Source organism: Hydra vulgaris, chromosome 11 (assembly GCF_038396675.1).
Source record: "Hydra vulgaris chromosome 11, alternate assembly HydraT2T_AEP".
Taxonomy (NCBI): domain Eukaryota; kingdom Metazoa; phylum Cnidaria; class Hydrozoa; order Anthoathecata; family Hydridae; genus Hydra; species Hydra vulgaris.
The window spans coordinates 55,929,808-55,949,528 of record NC_088930.1 but is presented as its reverse complement, the minus strand read 5'-3'; the positions used below and the strand labels follow the sequence as shown (position 1 = coordinate 55,949,528).

Below are 19,721 nucleotides of genomic sequence, written 5' to 3'. Positions count from 1 at the left end.
TACCCTTATTACCGAGCCCCATTCTAACGTATTTACAAAAACGGTAATATTAAAATATCTATAGTTAACAAACTATTTATTAACAAAATATGAAAGTAAAATAGATAACAATTTGTTGTCTTTTAAAGAAAAATTTAAAGAACCAAAATTTAAGGAAAGAGTAAGATCGAGTGAATAAGAAAAAATAAATAAGATATTTTTATTTGCTTTAAATTTAAAAGTTTAAACTAAGATTTAAAAACAAAAACTATATAAACTAATATATACCATAGAAATAACATAAATATATTAGTATACTCTATAGAATAACGTAAATAAATAAGCAAAAGCCATAGAGGTAATACCATAATTAAGGAAATAAAAAAAATTGTTGAAACACTTAATGACATAATGTTTGTATTAATTATTTTTGTATTTGAGTTTTAATTTAAATAAACGTTTAAAATTGGATATATTAAAATCTATAAGTAAGAATGTCTATTTTGATTCATTTTTAAACTGCTCTATACTAGTTTTATGTGTATTTACAATTTTAGGAAACATTTTCCTAAATGTAAGGTCTACGATAAAGAAATAAATATGAAGTTAGTTTTGATTTATGTTTTGGAACAACAAAGTTGTTATTTGAACGTTTTGTTCAATATTTATGAACTATTTTGTCAAAATAGGATTGAAATGTTTTAAGAGATAATCCTATATTTGTTTTTTACATTAACATTAAAAGTTGGTGTAAGTTATTTTTATATATATTTAATGCTCCAAGTATACGCAGAAGAGACTCACAAGGTACAGTTCTATCAGCTCCAAAAAGTATTCTGCACGCATATTTTTGTTTACAGTAAAAGTTTTTGAATATTGTATGGTTTGTACTTGCCCATGCAATATTGCAATAAATTAAATAACAATGAATAAATGAGAAATATAAACTTTTTAAAGAACTACTGTTTAAAAATGGTTTAGTCCTATATATCTTTGCCAAATTTTTTGATATTTTATTTTGAATACTTTTTATATGCAAACTCCAAGTAATGGCAGGCGGGAATGTTTGTTTTTGTTCTTACCCTAACCCTAACCCTAACCCTAACCCAGACATAAATATATATATATTTATATATATATATATATATATATACAACCCGTAGATGTTGTCCGAAAGTTTTTTCCATATTTTGTTGACAAAAAGTAAAAATTAAAATGCAAGACCGGAATTATTTTTTTTTATTAATTGATAGACTGCCTGCCCCAACCAAACCCTCAGTCGATGTAGCAACACTCCCTTGCGGGTCAGGCTAAAAGATAGTAGATGTAGCAGCACTCCCTTGCGGGTCAGGCTATTTGTCAGTCGATGTAGCAGCACTCCCTTGCGAGTCAGGCTATAAGATAGTCAATGTAGCAACACTCCGCGCATGATATACAGTAAAAATAAATAAAAATAAAAACGTTTTATTAAAAAAATTAAAAATAAAAACATTTTATTAAAAAAAATAATAATAAAAACATTGTTTACATTGTTAAAAACATTCAGAATGTTTTTAAAACGTTCTGGTCAATTAAATTTGCGTTTTTGTGGTTTTTTTTAAAAACGATTTATTTGTAATTAAATTAATGGTTTTTACTTTCGTCCAACACGCAAAAGTTGGACGAAAGTCAAAAGTAATTAAAAGTGACGTATGTGTTGGCCTAAGAATCACTTTTTTCCTTCCGCTCTTCCCAAAGACAACAAACTATATATATATATATATATATATATATATATATATATATATATATATATATATATATATATATATATATATATATATATATATATATATATATATATATATATATATATATATATATATATATATATATATATATGTATGTATGTATATATATATATATATATATATATATATATATATATATATATATATATATATGTATATATATATATATATACATACATATATATATATGTGTATATATATATATATATATACATACATATATATATAAATATATATATATATATATGTATGTGTGTGTATATATATATATATATATATGTATATGTATATGTATATATATGTATGTATGTATATATATATATATATGTATATATGTATATATATAAGTATATATGTATGTATGTATATATAAATATATATATATATATATATATATATATATATATATATATATGTATATATATATATATATATATATTTATGGTCAGATCAGGTTATCCTGCTACTGGTAACATGTAACCCAGTACAATCTGCTTCATGTCCTGCTGCCTTGTAGGATACGCCTTTTTAGGCAAAGGCTAGGAGATGCCAACTCCGATTTAAAACACCCCCTGCCTTGGGGCTCTTGGATGAGTAAAGGCTAGAGATGGTGTCTCAATAAAAATACTCATCTTGGGCAGATGTTAAATGCACCTGGCTACTGTCTTGTAGAAGGCCTCCTAGGCAAAGACTTAAGGGGTAAACAGATTCTATCTGTTGACCAGCCTCGCACCCCTTCTTCATCTATTAGGCTGGTGCAGATGTATTTTTAATACATTGTTTCCAGTTTAGGATGTTGAATGCTGGATCTTCTTGACTCAATGCATGGGTTTGCTTGTGTCACTGTTTTTATGACTAGGCAACTCATTCCTAATGAGGGTACAGCTCTAAAACTCAGTTTTATGGTTCTGAGGCCGGCTGGTAGTCAGGTTTCACGAACTCTGTGGTAGCTCTCAGAGAGGCTGATTCCATCAACAGCTGAAAAATATCAAAGTATTAACAGTGCCATGTTGCGCATGGACGGTGTCCCTGTTTGTACTTTTGGTGTGCATTGCGGAGGCCACATTTGGAGCCCTTTGTTACGGCTTAGGGTTTATTAGTAGTTATGAGGCAATTGCTTGGGCTATTAAACGGTGTTCTGAGTACTATCTATGTTTTGAGTCAAGTTCTTCAATCTAATTTAAAACGAATAAAGTACCAAAAACTATAAAACACATAAAACCATCATCATCATCACCAAGTTCTCTAAACTTATCATTCACTAATATTCGTGGTCTTCGAAGTAACTTTTCTTCTGTTGAGTCTTATCTCTTGCAAAGTTCACCAGACCTACTTGCTCTTTGTGAGACTAATTTGAGTTCGGCTGTCTCATCTTGTGATCTTAATGTTGATGGTTATCTTCCTCTGATTCGTAAAGACTCCAATAGTCACATGCTTGGCCTGGGCATTTACATTCGTAAGAATTCACCTGTTTGTCATGAAACTAGGTTTGAATCCACAGACTATTCTTTAATGTGCTTTCGTTTAGCACCACTTCACTCTATTGCCTTTCTCTTTGCTCTATATTGCTCTCCTTCATCTCAAGACTGCACTCTTTTTAACATTATTTCTGATCATATTGACCAAGCCCTCTCTCTTTATCCATCAGCTAATATAGTTGTTGTCGGTGACTTTAATGCTCACCACTCTGAATGGCTTGGCTCTAGTGTCAGTGACTCTGCAGGCATTAAAGCCCACAACTTTTGCCTTTCTCAATCCCTAACTCAAATAGTCAACATTCCAACTCGCTTTCCTGACAACCCGAATCATTTACCTTCTCTACTCGACTTATGTCTTGTTTCTGATCCTAGTCAGTGCTCAGTTTCTCCGCATTCACCCTTAGGTTCTTCTGATCACAGTTTGATCTCTCCAAAACTAATATCTCATTCTTCTTCATCACCTGAATCCCCCTATTATCGAACCTCTTAAAACTACAGTAAAGCTGACTGGGATTCTTTCCGTGACTTTCTTTGTGATGGCCCTTGGGTAGAAATCGTTCAACTTCCTGTCGACAAATGTTCTTCTTACATAACTTCGTGGATTCAGGCTGGCATGGAATCTTTTATTCTCTCTCGACGATTTCAGGTCAAGCCCCACTCTCCTCCATGGTTTTCCTCACACTGTGCAGCTGCGATTGCCAATCGAAACCGTTACTTCCATATTTATCAGCATAATAATTCTCCAGAAAACAGACGTCTGTTTATTACTGCTAGAAATAACTGTAAAATGGTTTTCTCTAACGCCAAAACCCGCTATTCTCAGGTCATGAAATCTCGTATCTCATCTCAAAAATTAGGCTCTCATGACTTCTGGAGAATCCTTAATAATATCAATAATAAGGGCAAATCTTTAATTCCACCTCTCTTGCATGGCTCAGACTTTGTCACCTCACCTAAAGACAAAGCCGAATTGTTTGCTAAAAACTTTTCATCAATATCATCTCTTGATTCCACTAATTGCATTCTATCTAATATTGCCAACAAACAGGTTGATCCATTGCTTGACATTCATATCACTGCAGAATCTGTATCTAAAGTGATTTCCTGCCTAGACTCTTCTGCAGCTTGTGGCCCGAACAACATACCTGTTATTGTCTTGCAGAAATGTTCACTGGAGCTGTTGTCTATACTCTCGAAACTATTCAACAAGTGCTTATCAGAGTCTTGCTTTCCAGTCTGCTGGAAAGCAGCATCTGTTATCCCTATCTTCAAAAATTCTGGAGAGCGATCTGATTCGTCTAACTACCGTCCCATAAGTCTTCTTCCTATCATAAGCAAGGTTTTTGAATCTTTAATTAACAAACCCTTAATTTCTCATCTTGAATCTAATGACTTACTTTCTGACCATCAATATTGATTTCGATCTTCTCGCTCTACAGCTGATTTGCTAACAGTAATAAATGACAGGTTTTATTGTGCATTAGATGAAGGTGGACAGGTTAAGGCCATCGCTCTTGACATTTCAAAAGCTTTTGATAAAGTTTAGCATGCTGGTCTTTTCCATAAGCTTTCTTCTTATGGTGTATCCGGCAACATCTTTAAGATTATTGAATCCTTTCTTTCCAATCATAGCATAAAAGTTGTCCTCGATGGACAACACTCTTCTTCTTATTCTGTAACTTCAGGGGTTCCTCAAGGTTTTATCCTTGGCCCTATACTCTTTTTAATTTACATTAAGGATCTTCCAGATATTCTCTCATCTAAGGTGGCATTGTTTGCTGATGATACTACCATTTATTCTTGTCGTGATAAGAAACCATCACCCTCTTATTGCTTGGAGGGGGCATTTGAGCTTGAAAAGGATCTCACTTCTGCTACAGCATGGGGCTCACAGTGGCTGGTGAACTTTAATTTAGATAAAACTCAATTTTTTTTAGCAAATCATTATTGCAATAATTTAGATCTTCCTATATTTATGAATGGTGATGTACTCGATGAGTCACCTACTCTTCATCTTCTAGGATTAACTCTTAATTCCAATCTTTCTTGGAAACCATATATCAAATCAGTTGCGAAATTAGCATCTGCTAAGGTCGCATCTCTTTATCGAGCACGCCACTTTCTTACTCTGGATTTTATTCTCTATCTCTATAAATCTCAAATCCGGCCTTGTATGGAATACTGTTGCCACATCTGGGGCGGATCTTCTAATGTGCCCTTTCTCTTTTAGACAAGGTGCAAAAACGCATTGTAAACATAGTTGGACCTGCTCTTGCAGCCAACCTCCAATCATTATCACATTGTCGTAATGTTGCTTCTCTTTCTCTTTTCTACAATTACTATAATGGGCACTGCTCTAAAGAGCTAGCGTCTCTTGTGCCATCTACTAAAATTCATTCTCATGTTACTCGTCATTTAATGAAGTGTCATCCTTTTTCTGTCACTGTTCCTAAGTGCTCTAAAAACGCTTATTTGTCTAGTTTTTTTCCTCGAACATTAGTTCTTTGGAATTCGCTTTCTTTATCTTGCTTTCCTGATTCATATAATTTGCAATCTTTTAAGTCGTCTGTCAATTGTTATCTTGCTCTACAATCTTCATCTTTTCTCTTACAGTAACTTCCAACTTTAATTAGTGGCTGGTTGCAGCCTTGTTGGAAGCGAAGATATTTAAAAAAAAAAAAAAAAAAAAATACGCTATAAATTGTTTTCTATCAGTCAAATAATTTTTGATCTTATGTAAATTGTTATTTTTTACTCCATAGTGTTCAAATTTTTTTAATAGTATATTATGATTAATGGTATCGAAAACGTTTGAAGATAAATCAAAACATCTAAGGTAAAGTAATTACTACTGAATGCACTTCTTATTCGATTGACTAGTTCAACCACTGTATATTCTGTTGAATTTTTTTTTTTGAATTTAAGTTGTTTTAAATACAACATGCCGTTTTCTGATACGTGATTAAAAAGCCTATATTACATTATTCTTTCGAGTAATTTTGAAAAACAAGGTAAAATAGATATAAGTCTATAATTAAAGATATTTGAGTTATCTCTAAACTTAAATATCAGAGTGATTCGTGCAATTTTTAGCTTTTCAGGGACGATACCTGTTTTAAATGAAAAATTATGTATGCTAAATAACGAGGGCGCTATTATAGTATATACTGATTTTACAACATTAACGTTAATTTTATCAAATCCAGCACTTTTGTTTTAAGGTAAAAAAAAAGGCGGTTTGCAAATCAATTAGTTTTAAATTAGGTTCATCCATAATTTTATCGTAATTTTTTAAAGATTCAAATGGTGCTGAATTCATAGGAATTTTTAATGCTAAATTCAGGCAAGCATTAGTAAAGAAGCTGTTTAGTTTTTCGGCAATAATTGTTTCATCATAAATTGTGTTTTTATAAATTGTTATTTTTTTTGGCAAAATGTTTCTTGCATAATTATCTTTAGTTGTTAACGTCATGTGGCTGCAATACCTGATTCCATTCAGCGTTGTATCTTAGAAGATTTTAAAATTTTTTTACTGAGTTTTCATTGAACTGCGCCTAAATATAATGGATTGAGAAGGAATAATGTTAAATAACATATTGTTAGTGACTTGGAATGTTGGGAAATGATCCAATAAGTCAATTTTGATTATGCCAGGGTAAAGATGGTTATTAAGATGGTTATTAGTTATTATATTATCAAGAAGTGTAGAAGAGTTGTTAGTCACTCTTGTTGGCTTGTCTATTGTCGGAATTAAATTATTTTGAAGAAGAGTATTTATAAAATTGTTAACAAATTTATTGGAAGCATGGTTTATTAAGCCAATGTTAAAATCCCCAATTATGTTGGCATGGCTTCAGGTTTTATTTATACTAGTTAAGAATAGTTTAGGATGAGTTTTTAATTTTTTTTAGCTAGTAAATGGAGGTCTATAAGTGGCATTCATAAATTTTTTTTTGTGGTTGCATTTATTATTTCAATGCATAATGACTCACAATCTATTTCATTTACACAGAGATCGTGACTCAAATTATAACTAATTGAGTTGTGAACAAAAATACATACGCCTCCACCAACACCAAAGCCACGTGGTTGGTTAACTGATAAGTAATTAATTAGTTCAAATTGGGCTTTTGTTCTACCATGCTTACACCAAGTTTCCGTTTGACAAATAATTTTAAAATCGCGTTTTAATTCAACTAACAAAAACCTAAGATTTTCATAATTTTTATTTAAACTTCGAATAATAATGCTTTAAATTGTAAAACTATTTTTATTTTTTTGAAGATATTGAGAAGATTCAATAACTGTATAGTATTGGCATTCAGATATTTTTTGATTAAAGTTATTAGAGTCATCGACGTCACTGAGTACAACATTTTCAGCTAAAAATTTAATTATAAAGTTTTCCTCCATTTTAAAGTAAAGCATATATAAATAAACGCAAAATAGTTAATAAAATATTTAGCAATAGTTAAAAGAAAAGTAATAAACCCTAACCTTTACTGACACGGATTCAGGATTTCTTTCTTTTTCTTAGACACCCATTCGCGTACAATCAGCTTATCAAATGATATGTATGTAAGTTTTTCCAGCTGTCGCTCAATTTTTATTTTTTCTCTAAAATCTTTTCCTATTAAGTTCGTTTCGAAGCAAAAATCTTTGTTATATAGATGTTTTTACCCTTTAATTTAAAAGAATTTTTTAAAATTTCTACCTTTTCTTTGTAGTCTAAAAGCTTAATAATAATTGTGCGTGGTGTATTTGCATCTCGGCGTCCACTGCGATGCGCTTGTTCGATTCTCACATTTTCCACCCCTAGAGTCTCCTTAAAATATTTAACCACGTTTATTTCACTTTCAGACCACGTTTCATTTTCATTTTCTTTGATGCCATCAGTCCTAAGGTTATTTCTACGAGACCGATCCTCACTTTCTCTAACTTTTTTCTTAAAGTCAATAAACTCATTGTTTTATATGTGCCTCGGTTTTACAAAATCTTTTTTTTCAATAGACTTAATGTTATTTTAACTTTTTTTGCGATGAGTTCCTCATGAAAACTTAAACTTTCTTCGTGACTGATCCTTACTTTCATTGACTTTTTTTTTAAAGTCAATCAACTTATTGTTTTTATGTGCCTCGGTTTTACTAAATCTTTTTTTTCAATAGACTCAATAATATTTTTGAACTTTTTTTCGATGAGTTCCTCGTGAAAACTTGAACTTTCCTTTATGTCAAAAACGTCCTTTTCCAATGTGCTTGCTATTTTTGCGTTCGCACTGATGAGTTTAAGAATATTTTCTTTTTGTTTTATTAGTAATACTATATCTTTTTTTACTCCGCAAACATTTCCTTGAACATTTTTCGAATTTTGTTAATGGTTACTTCCATATTTAATAATTGATAGTAACTTGTATTTTATACTTTTAAATTTGTATTATTAAAAAAAAAAAAAAAAAAAAATTTCTTCTATAAAAAAAAACACATCTGTTTGCCGTATAAGTCAATGCGGAAGTATTACAAAGAATCGATTCAATCAATTTTGTGGTCTCACAACCACACAGCGCATTGATGATCTAAGTATGATATATATATATATATATATATATATATATATATATATATATATATATATATATATATATATATCATACTTAGATCATCAATACGCTGTATTGAAGATCTAAGTAAGTGTATATATGTATATATATATATATATATATATATATATATATATATATATATATATATATATATATATATATATATATATATATATATATTTATTTATTTATTTTTTTATTTTTATTTATGTTCTCAATTAGTCTCAATCTAACATAAGAAATTAAAAAAGAAAGAAATCTATGAAATTAAAAAATAAAATTAAAAAATTATTTATTTTGTTATTGTAACTGTTGTCAAACGACGAAGTATATACCTTTGTGTTCGTAATTGCGTCTTTGAGGTGAATGTTTAAGAGCTATCAAAATTATGTTTGCAATGAATGTTGACTAAATGTTTGCTGTTTATTATTTTAATGTTCGTATTGAACGTTCAAGAACTGTAAATTGTAGTTTACAAAACGTACAATGGAGTTTACAGAACGGTTTCCGTAAAGTTTGCAGCGAACTGTAAGCAAACCTTAATAAACGTTGTGGCAACGTTTCTTGAATGTTAACTGTTAATTATGTTTACACAAATTTTCAGAACATTTACTAAATATTTGTAGAACGTGCTCAAGGGTTTGCTATCTTTGTCAAACATACTTGACCGTTTTGTGTTAGATGGGATAGTCACACATACACAAACTATATATTCAATAGACAATTTAAACGTTTTGGAAGAAATAAATTTAAAGTAAAAACATTTTTTTAACTTAATTTAAAATGATATATGTTATGTATTGTTTTAAAATATTTATATTTTAGTTGCAATTAGTTGGATCGAGTCAGCATATGGACTCAAACGGTTTAAGCCTGAACATGATACAAATTTGTTGAACATTTTTAACTCAGTCTCTAATAAGGTAATTGAATTTTTTTTTATTTTTTGCCAGAAGTCACTATTTTTTTTAAAAATAGTGACTTCTGGCAAAAATGAACTGTTGCAATGAAAATAGCTTTATTAGTTCCATTAAAATATAGTTTTACATACAGGGTTTACTTTAATAATAAGAAGATTACATTTATAAGAATAAAAATAAACCTTGTGTAATTTTTATTCTTATAAATGTAATTTATGTATCCTTTATAAAATGTAATTTTTTAAAAAGCTTTTGATCGACTTCCTTTTTAAAGTAGAATAAAAACTTAAATAAATTCAAAAAAAGCCACAACAAAAATTATCAACAACAATGATTAGGCCCGCACAGGTCAAAAAGGTTATTGAATGTCCTATCTTACTTCTGGTCTTAAAATAATAAATAACACACAAATTAGTATACTTATTTTTTTATTTATTTTCATTGTAAATCTACAATAACGTTGTAACGTCAATATGATTTGAGGTCATTATCCGGATCTTCTTTGCAGCAAAGTAATAAATAACATCTTCATAATACACACTATTGGCTAAACCTGATTCAGTTGAAATAATAACTCACATAATTGCTTCTGCCAATTTCGGAATAAGGATAATCCTCAACCATTGCCTAGAGATCTTTTGCATTCAGATGTTAATAGGGATGGTTTAAAAAGAGATTGCAAAAAATCTAAGTGAAATAGACACTTGGAAATATATTAAATACAGAATTTTTGCATAAATTTATTTAGAAGTTTAATAGGCATTTTTATAAGAAGAGTGTTTCTTCTAACGGAAAAAAAACTACCTCATGATTTGTTTTTATTTAAATAAGCTGGGTAGAGTTTGGCAAGATTCTCATCTTTTAAACGTAGTTTTCTATCTGTTCGAGATTTCTGTGAAGACTAAAGGAAATAAAACTTGTCACATTAAATAGACTTAATGTTCTTTTAACCTTTTTTTCGATGAGTTCCTCATGAAAACTTAAACTTTCTTCGTGACTGATCCTCACTTTCTCTAACTTTTTTTTTAAGTCAATCAACTCATTGTTTTTATGTGACTCGGTTTTACTAAATCTTTTGTTTTCAATAGGCTCAATAATATTTTTTATTAGTCCTCTTTAATTACTTCAAACCTTGACCTTATTTGACTATTAAATTGTCTGATGCAATGCTGAATACTAGTAATATAATGAATACTGAATATTATTAAACAAACTAACTAACAAATGACATTCAAAGCTTTTAGATGCTTTTTTATTAGGAAGTATGTTTTTTTCATTCTCATCTCAACTCACTTTATTTAACTGAATTGCAAGTTATACACAACTTCTGTTTCCTCTATTAAAATTAGGTCCCTTGAGAATTGTATTCAATCTAGATCCGTCATAAGACTATTTAAAATCTTTTTTTAATCATCAAAAATGAAACAGGGTTGTTAATTGCCAACAATCTTAACCAAAAAATAGTAAAAATAACAAACTCAAAGGTATTCATCCATTAATCGGATTTTACACATCTTTATTACATTAACACAGAAGGTCTTACTCTTTGAGATCACAAAGGACTATCTATGCTTTTTATTTATAAGCAGGATGATTGCATCAATTCTTAGGCTTCATTACATAAAAGTTTATGTGATGATAGCCTTTTCTTGCTCTGAAGGATTTTTAGTTTCAAATTTTCCCAAACTAGGATTTTCTAGAAAAACTATGTATGCAAAGCAAAGAATGAAAATTGCTTATGAGGTACACTGTCTAATCAAGGCTCGAACTACCCTTTAGATACCTGCCGCATTATATAGTCAGAATGTATTTTGTTTCTTTATTTACTTTATTTATTTTTACAGTTTTTAATGTCAATTGTTATACAATAAATAAAACTATTAAAAGTCCTTTACATATATATATATATATATATATATATATATATATATATATATATATATATATATATATATATATATATATATATATATATATATATATATATATATATATATATATTATATATATATATATATATATATATATATATATATATATATATAGAATCTTTACATAAGCAAAACTGTAAACAATATAAGCAACATATAAACATATAAAAATAATATAAATGGTTGTAAACAACAAAATTACAAAACTTTAGAAAAAAATTAAAAAAATCTAAAAATAAAGTTAAAAAGTAGATAAAATAACTTGTCACACTGTAAAATGTTATGAGGAAAAGAATTACAATTTTTATTTTGTTTTTAAAACGACAAAAAGAATTTGTTTGATCAAAGTCAAAATTTGGCAAAACAAGTTTATTCCATAAGTGCAGTGCACATTAGGCAAAACAAAATTGATTAAAATTTGTTTGACAAAAAGGTTCGCTAAATTTCTTTTATTTATAAATGAATTTGTTACTGGGTTTTAAACTGAAAAGATCTTTAAAGACTGAGGGGATAGATTGTTTTTCTACATATAAATATATTTAAAATTTTCATTTTGATTAAATATTACAATGGCTTATAATGAGAAAAACAATTAGCAAAGTTACTTATGCGATTTGCTTGTCTCTGACAGTGATAATTCATTATTTCGCTAATTGTGGTCGCGTTTTGTTAACGGTAAAAAAAAGAAAAGAAAAGATAAACATAAATATTAAAAATAAAACCAAATTTTAATAATGAGTATATAATTATTTATTTTATATGCATAAATAATTCGTTAATAATCTTAAAAATCATCTTTAAACAAACACACAAAAAAAAATCATACAAAATGGTAGGAAAGAAGTTTAAGAAGAATTTAGTTTGTTTACTTTATAATACGCTTTTAATTTAATGTAATAACTCTTATTTTATTTTATTTTTATTAGCTTTGTTTTGCTTACTTTTCATTAATTTTTTTATTTAATTGTTGTTTGTTATTATATATACTTACTATTACATATTATTACATATTCTTATTATTGTTGTTATTGTTATTATTATTATTATTGTTATTATTGCTATTATTATTATTACTATTATTATTATTATTATTATTATTATTATTATTATTATTATTATTATTATTATTATTATTATTACTATATATCTATTTAGTTTGTTAACTTTAGTTTTACTTATTAATAAATATTATTAAGTATAAACTTGATCATTTATTATCATTCATTTTCACTTATTATAACTAGAATATTATACTTATAATCATTCATAATTTTTTATTATTTTAATATAATTAATTTTATTTTATACTTATAACTTAAATTTAACTAATTATAACCTATTTTTAATATATATTTATATTATTCTTTTGTAACTTCATTAATAGTTTTTTTTTAATTATTTATTTTAATAGTAAAATAAATAATATTTTTATTTTATAGTTTTATTAATTGAATTATATGTGTATTATTAATAAATACTATTATTATTTTTAATATTTTTGGTTATATTGCTGTTCATATTACTGATTGTTTCCTTATATAACTTTATTCAATCATTTCATTTTATAAACTGTACTACTTAAATATCTACTCACTGCAAAGCTTGTTTCAAGAAAGTTAATACAAACCATCACTTCCTTCAATGTAATCATTGCCTAAACCTTTTTCATAAAAACTGCTGTCGTCTTAATGATAAGGAATTTAGGATAATGAAAAAATCTAAAACATCTTGGTTCTGTATTTCATGTAGAACAAATATTTTTCCATTTAGTTCTTTATCTGATAAAGAGTTGTGTCTGCAAACAATAAATGATAAAGTGATTCATGTTAATAAACTCTCAAACAACATATCATCTTTTCCAAACAGCAGAGAGTCTAATCTTTATAATGAACTTAATGACTTCATTTCCCATCAACTTAATAACAACAATGACATTGACGTAAACCTCGAAAAAAACCCTACTAATTGTAAATATATGGACATACAATGTTTCAATTCTGCCTACATCAACAAAAATATTTTTTCTCTTGTTTATTTAAATAATGCTTCTCTAATTAAGTTTGATTAAAAAGAGATAAAAGTGAGTTTAATTCGTCAAAACTTTAATTAGTTTTGACGAATTAAACTCACTTTTATCTCTTTTTAACCATGAGTTCAGTGTTATTGGCATAACTAAAAGTAAACTAAACAATGACATCCTACTAACTATCCCATTAAATCTTACCGGTTATGTTTACGAGCAAACTTTAACAAAATCTTATGTTGGAGGAACTTTACTTTATATAACTAATACATTAATTTACAAACCTCGAAACGATCTTATCATGCCTAAAACAAAGTTTTTAGAACCTGTGTTTGTGGAAATCACCTTTCCTATAAAATCAAACATCATTATTGGCTATATTTATCGCAATCCTAGTATGGATATTTCAGATTTTGTTAAATCATATTTAATTCCACTTTTTGAAAAGCTATCTATGGAGAAAAAACAAAGTTACTTTTCTAATGGGTGATTTTAATATCGATATTTTATTTGCATGCTCAGATAATTCTGTCTCTGAATTTTTAGACACCATTGCTTTAAATAACTTTCTTCCCTTTATTTCATTGCCAACAAGAATCACAAATCACTCCAAAACTCTAATTGATAGCATACTTTCTAATGCAACTTCTACAAATATTTTTGCTGGTAATTTTACTTCTATGGTATAAAATCATTTACCCCAATCCTTAATAAATCTATTTTATAGAACCAAAATTAATCCTCGTAAAAGCTGTATTTTTCGTCAGAGTTTAAAAAAAATAAATTGTGACGAATTATGTAGTGATTTCTCAAAAATTAGCTGGACTAATGTAATCAATGCCGACAAAGGTAATACTAATAAGTCATTTAAAGAGTGTTTCACAAGTTTTAATTCTCTTTAAAATAAACATGCACCATTAAAAAAAGTCAGCAATCGCTGCTTATCAAGGGGTCTCAAACCTTGGATAACACGACGAATCTTGACTTCAATTAAAATACAAAATAAAACATTAAAAAAATTTCTTAACACAAAGAATCCTAATAACAAACTCAATCTAGAAAAATCTTATAAAACATATAGAAACTTACTTGTTTCTCTAACCTTCGTTGTAAAAAAAACCATTATCTAAGTTTTTCTCTGATAATGCAAAAAATTTAAAGTCTACATTGAATGGTATTGGAAATCATTTGAACATTAGTTTGAGAGTTTACTCATATCCTTTCTGCTTATCTTCTTACAACTTCATGATCTATGACCCAATGAAAATTGGTGAATCTTTTAATTCATTCTTTGTTTCAGTTCCGGAAGAATTACAGAAAAACACTCATCCAATACTGACTTAAATATAAGTAAATATATTAAAAATCCTAATCTTAAATCAATATACATAAAACCTACAGACAAAAACAAAGTAATATCTGTTATTCATTCTCTTAATGACAGCAAGGCTTTTGGACGTAACAGCATTCTAATACCTATTTTTAAAGCTCTTGCAAATGATATCTCTTCTGTACTTTCTGAACTATTTAATCTGTCATTCATCACCTGTGTTTTCCCTGATATCTTAAAAACTGTTTCTGTTATTCCAATTCATAAAATAGACTATAAACTTGAATGTAATAACTACAGACCAATTTCATTGTTATCAAATGTCAGCAAATTTATGAATACTCGTGTTTACAAAAAATGATGAATTCTCGTATTTACAACTTCTTGAACAACTCTGCTTGTTTTCATATTCAACAATTTGGATTTCGCTCAAATCACTCCACTTCTCATGCTCTTATTATCATTACTGAAATGATTTGTGGTGCAATTGACATGGTTCCTTTGCTTGCGATGAACTCATAGATCTTCAAAAAGCTTTTGATTCGGTTGATCACAACATTCTAATAAAAAAGTTAAACTTCTACGGAATACGTTGCATCGCTGATCATTGGTTTTCTTCATATATTAAGGATCGCACTCAGTTTGTTTCAATTAATGGATTTGAATCCACACATAAAGTTAATAAATATGGCGTTCCACGAGGTTCTGTTCTTGGACCATTATTGTTTTTATTATATATAAATAATTTATCTTGTTCATTAAAAAAAGTATATCATTTTGCTGATAATACCAATCTTTTATATATCAACAAATCACTTGCGACTCTTTGTAAAAAAGTTAATCAAGATCTTCATTGCTTATGTAACTGTTTAAATAGTAATCGTATTTTATTGATTGTAAATAAAACTGAATACATTATTTTTCATTCCCCTCAAAAAACTATTGGTAATATTAAGATTAAAAATAACGGAAAAAAACTTTTTCCGTCGAAATATGGAATATATCTTGGAATGTATATGTCTTGGAATATATCTTGATGAAAATCTATCTTGGTATAATCAACTGAATCATCTTAAAAAAAAAACTTACACAAGCTTACAGTATGCTTTCTCTAATTCATTACTATGTTCCAAACTCTTCGAATGATTTATTTTTCTTTTTTCTGTTCGTACCTTTACTATTGTTGTATTGTTTGGGATCAAAAATAAAACTTTTTACTTCATGTCATTGCTAGTTTACAATGCGTATTTATTAGAATAATGACATTTTCACCAATGAGATCTGATATCCTAAAAAAATTTTCTGAACTAAAAATCCTAAATATCTATTTAACAAACTGTTAACTAAAAAGATTTTTTTATGCAATCTATTGACCAATGAAAACAGGCACATTCAAATAGGGGACGTTTGGCTTAAGCTGCGCTTATATTGAACAAATTAAAGCTAAGGGTTCTGGGATCGAAATGCGGACTAACAACTCAAAAATGTATAACAACAATAACACAAATTTTTTAGTTTACAATACAAACTCTCAATTACTTTTTGAAATTTTGTTAAGTGTTTTTTAAGTGAGTTTTTAAGAGCTGATTACAATGAAAGTTTTCATTTTGATCATTTAGTTTAAATTTGACATTTTGAAGCTTTAATACTCCAAGTTTTTGTTTTTTTTAGTAGTTTTCTTTGGCAATAAGTGAAATTTAATAAATGAATGAATTTAATGAATTTTAATATGCTAAGGGTGGGTATATTTTCCAAAAGTTAACTAATTACCCCTCCTTCGTATTAAGCACCTGAGAGTAAATGATTAAACAAAAAGAATTTGAAAAGATCAGAAATATAATAACCAGCTCTATAAAGATTGAATCTTAAAATGATATTTTGAAATAAAAATATTAAAAATATATTTAGTTAATAAGTATATAAACTTCTTTTTAAAAGTTGAGACTAAGTAAAATATGTAGATATTTACAAAAATGTTTATGAATAAGTTTTTATCATAATTTTTAAAAAAGCTTAAATTTAACACACAGAAAAATATTTTTATAATGGTTTTTAATCTTTTTAAATTTCCTATTTTTTTTTTCGTATTTGTATAAGGATTAAACAAAGAAATCTAAATATACACATAGAAAAGTGAAAAAATTACAATTAGGAAAAGAAAATACAAAATTTGTAAAAAAAAAAAATTAAATTCTATAAAGATATTAAAGCATACAAGGATTGTTAAAAGTTTACTGATTATGAAGTTACATAGACTAATTTATATGCTAGCGCCAATAAATAAAGCACTTCTCCATCAAATAATCTGAAATTTTGATTGAATTGTTTATTTTAATTGGAATTGAAATAAATGTATTCATTGAATTGTTCAAATTAAACTCTTCTTTTTTACAATTGTTTTTGATTCCATGGCCTCTTCTTTTGTAAACAATCCACACACTTAAAAGTAGTGCAATATAAAGAGATGCTTGTTTCTATAAAAGCAAGGCTTTTTATAGACCAGAAAATAATCTAGAAAATTAATAAACTCCATATTTTCACATTTCTGAATAAAAGCCACATCACTAATGCTAAACCAATATAAAATTTTATAAATGCTTATACTTTTTTACAGCTAACTATTAAGACTTTGTTTTATCCGTCACACTCTTTAAGCTGAAATATGAAAATTGATAATCTTCTGGTTCAATAAAGTCATAAAAGTAGAAAATTGATATTCATTAAAGCGAAAAAATAATGTTTTTTATGTTTATACATACAGGACTTAAATGATACAAAAAATCAACAATTAAAACATGGCTATTTCCAGTGTAAAACCAACATTGCTGCATTCTGTATTTATATCAGAACTAATAAATAGTTTAAAAATTTCTGTGTTATGATGATTATACATATTATTTGCATCTATGTTAATAATGTTTTCATTTTTTTTACAAGAAAATCTACGATATGTAAACTTTTACTTTCAATATGTAACTTTGAAAGCTTTATTTTCCTTTCATCTTTATTTTAAAGTTTGTCATCGAATCTTTAGTTATTCGTCTTTTTTTTAAATACGCCAGCTTACACGTCAAAGTAGCAATAACCTGATGAGAATAAATCCTTAAAAAAAATTTTTATTGTACTTTTATACACATTTTCTTAAGAATTAGTATTAAGTTACTCTGCATTTTGTGTTGTTTGTCCACATTTCAATCCCAGAAAAATTTCCAAAAAGTTTATCAAATCAACTGTTAGAACCACAATGGTACCCTATTGTGAACAAAACAATGAAAATAAAAATTGGTTTTAAAATGTTTCATTCAGATTCTAAACTAAATAGTTAAAATAAAAGAAATAAATGACTTTCCGAGCAAAGTCATATTTTTTTGTAAACAACATGTGCGTGCATACTTGTAGGCAGAAAATATTAAAACTTTACAAGGATACATTTATAAGTTCAAAATATAAATACACTTATAAGTGATTTTTGCATTTCTTTTATATCCTTAAATAATATTTTGTCTTCATTTTATAAAATGATTGAAATATAAAGTTACATTTAAAACTTTGTTTTTTTTTTCATATTGTAAAAATAATTTTTTTATTTTTTAAAAACTTTGATTGCTGTTTAAAACTTTCATGTATTTAGTTAATGTTTTTCTGCAAATTTTATTTAGATTGATCTCATAAAACAACAACAACAAACACTATTATAAACTTTTTCACTTCGTATTGCTTCAAAAATCTTTTGAAATTCAATAAATAACAATATCGCAACTAAATATTTTTATAATGTAGTAATTTAGCATCCAAGGTTTAATGGTCCTCTAGGTTTAAAGACCCCTAATATTCCCAATTATAACAAGAAAAAGTAATAAATCAACAGAAAATTTTATGAAAGTTAGCAGCAAATGATAAACAACAAGTTTTGAAAAATTGTAGCTTTGAAAAAAGAGGTTATTTTAAAAACTTTACAATTGTGTTTCAACACAATGAGTTCAGTACAGTACAAAAATGTGCTAAATGGTTAAGAAAAGATTTTTAAACCAGTCAATAGTCAAATTGAAAACAATACCCTAAAATTAAAATGTATTTATGTTTTTAATCTGTAAATAATAATATAATGGTTCTTTATAAATTTACTTTTTTTAATTTATTTATAAATAAAGTGTGGCTACTTTAAAATAATAATCAAGGTGGCCAGCAACTTGGAAATTCTTTTAAAGTCAGGTAATTAAATAAATTATACAAAACTCAGGGAATTTTGATTGGTTTAGTTGCAAACTATAAAATATTATTTGACAATCAAAATAAGATTGCCAAGTTTGTATTTTTGAAGTTGCATAATAATACCATTATTTAAAAGTCAATGAAGCTTTTTTTGAAGCAATTTTATGATTTTTGGTAAATGTTAAGGGCAACAAGATTTTTTGTTGCTTTTTGAGTTTTAGTTTTGATAAATTTTTTATTAAAAAATCTGGTAAAAGTCATGGAAGATAAACATTAAAATTTGCTGGTAACCCTGAATATATACATTTACATTGATCAACAACACTTATATTAAAATGATTAAAGGCATTTATTTTCAACGTAGTATTATCATTTTATACATCAAGTTTCTCTATTTATGAACATAATTTTTAAGAACATTAGAAACTGTGTTAATTTTGCATCCAGATAATTGCAGTC

The 19,721-nt window shown here is 27.3% G+C and overlaps 1 protein-coding gene across 4 annotated transcripts in view; it reads left to right on the top strand.

Moving 5' to 3' along the window:
• LOC136086772 (small glutamine-rich tetratricopeptide repeat-containing protein beta-like) overlaps positions 1-19,721 on the top strand; it is a 146,301-nt gene that overhangs the window by 30,533 nt on the left and 96,047 nt on the right. For all 4 annotated transcript variants that reach the window (XM_065809255.1, XM_065809256.1, XM_065809253.1 and 1 more), the window contains exon 3: positions 9,672-9,769. In XM_065809255.1, coding sequence (XP_065665327.1) covers positions 9,672-9,769 — 98 coding nt within the window. The remainder of the gene's footprint in view (positions 1-9,671; positions 9,770-19,721) is intronic.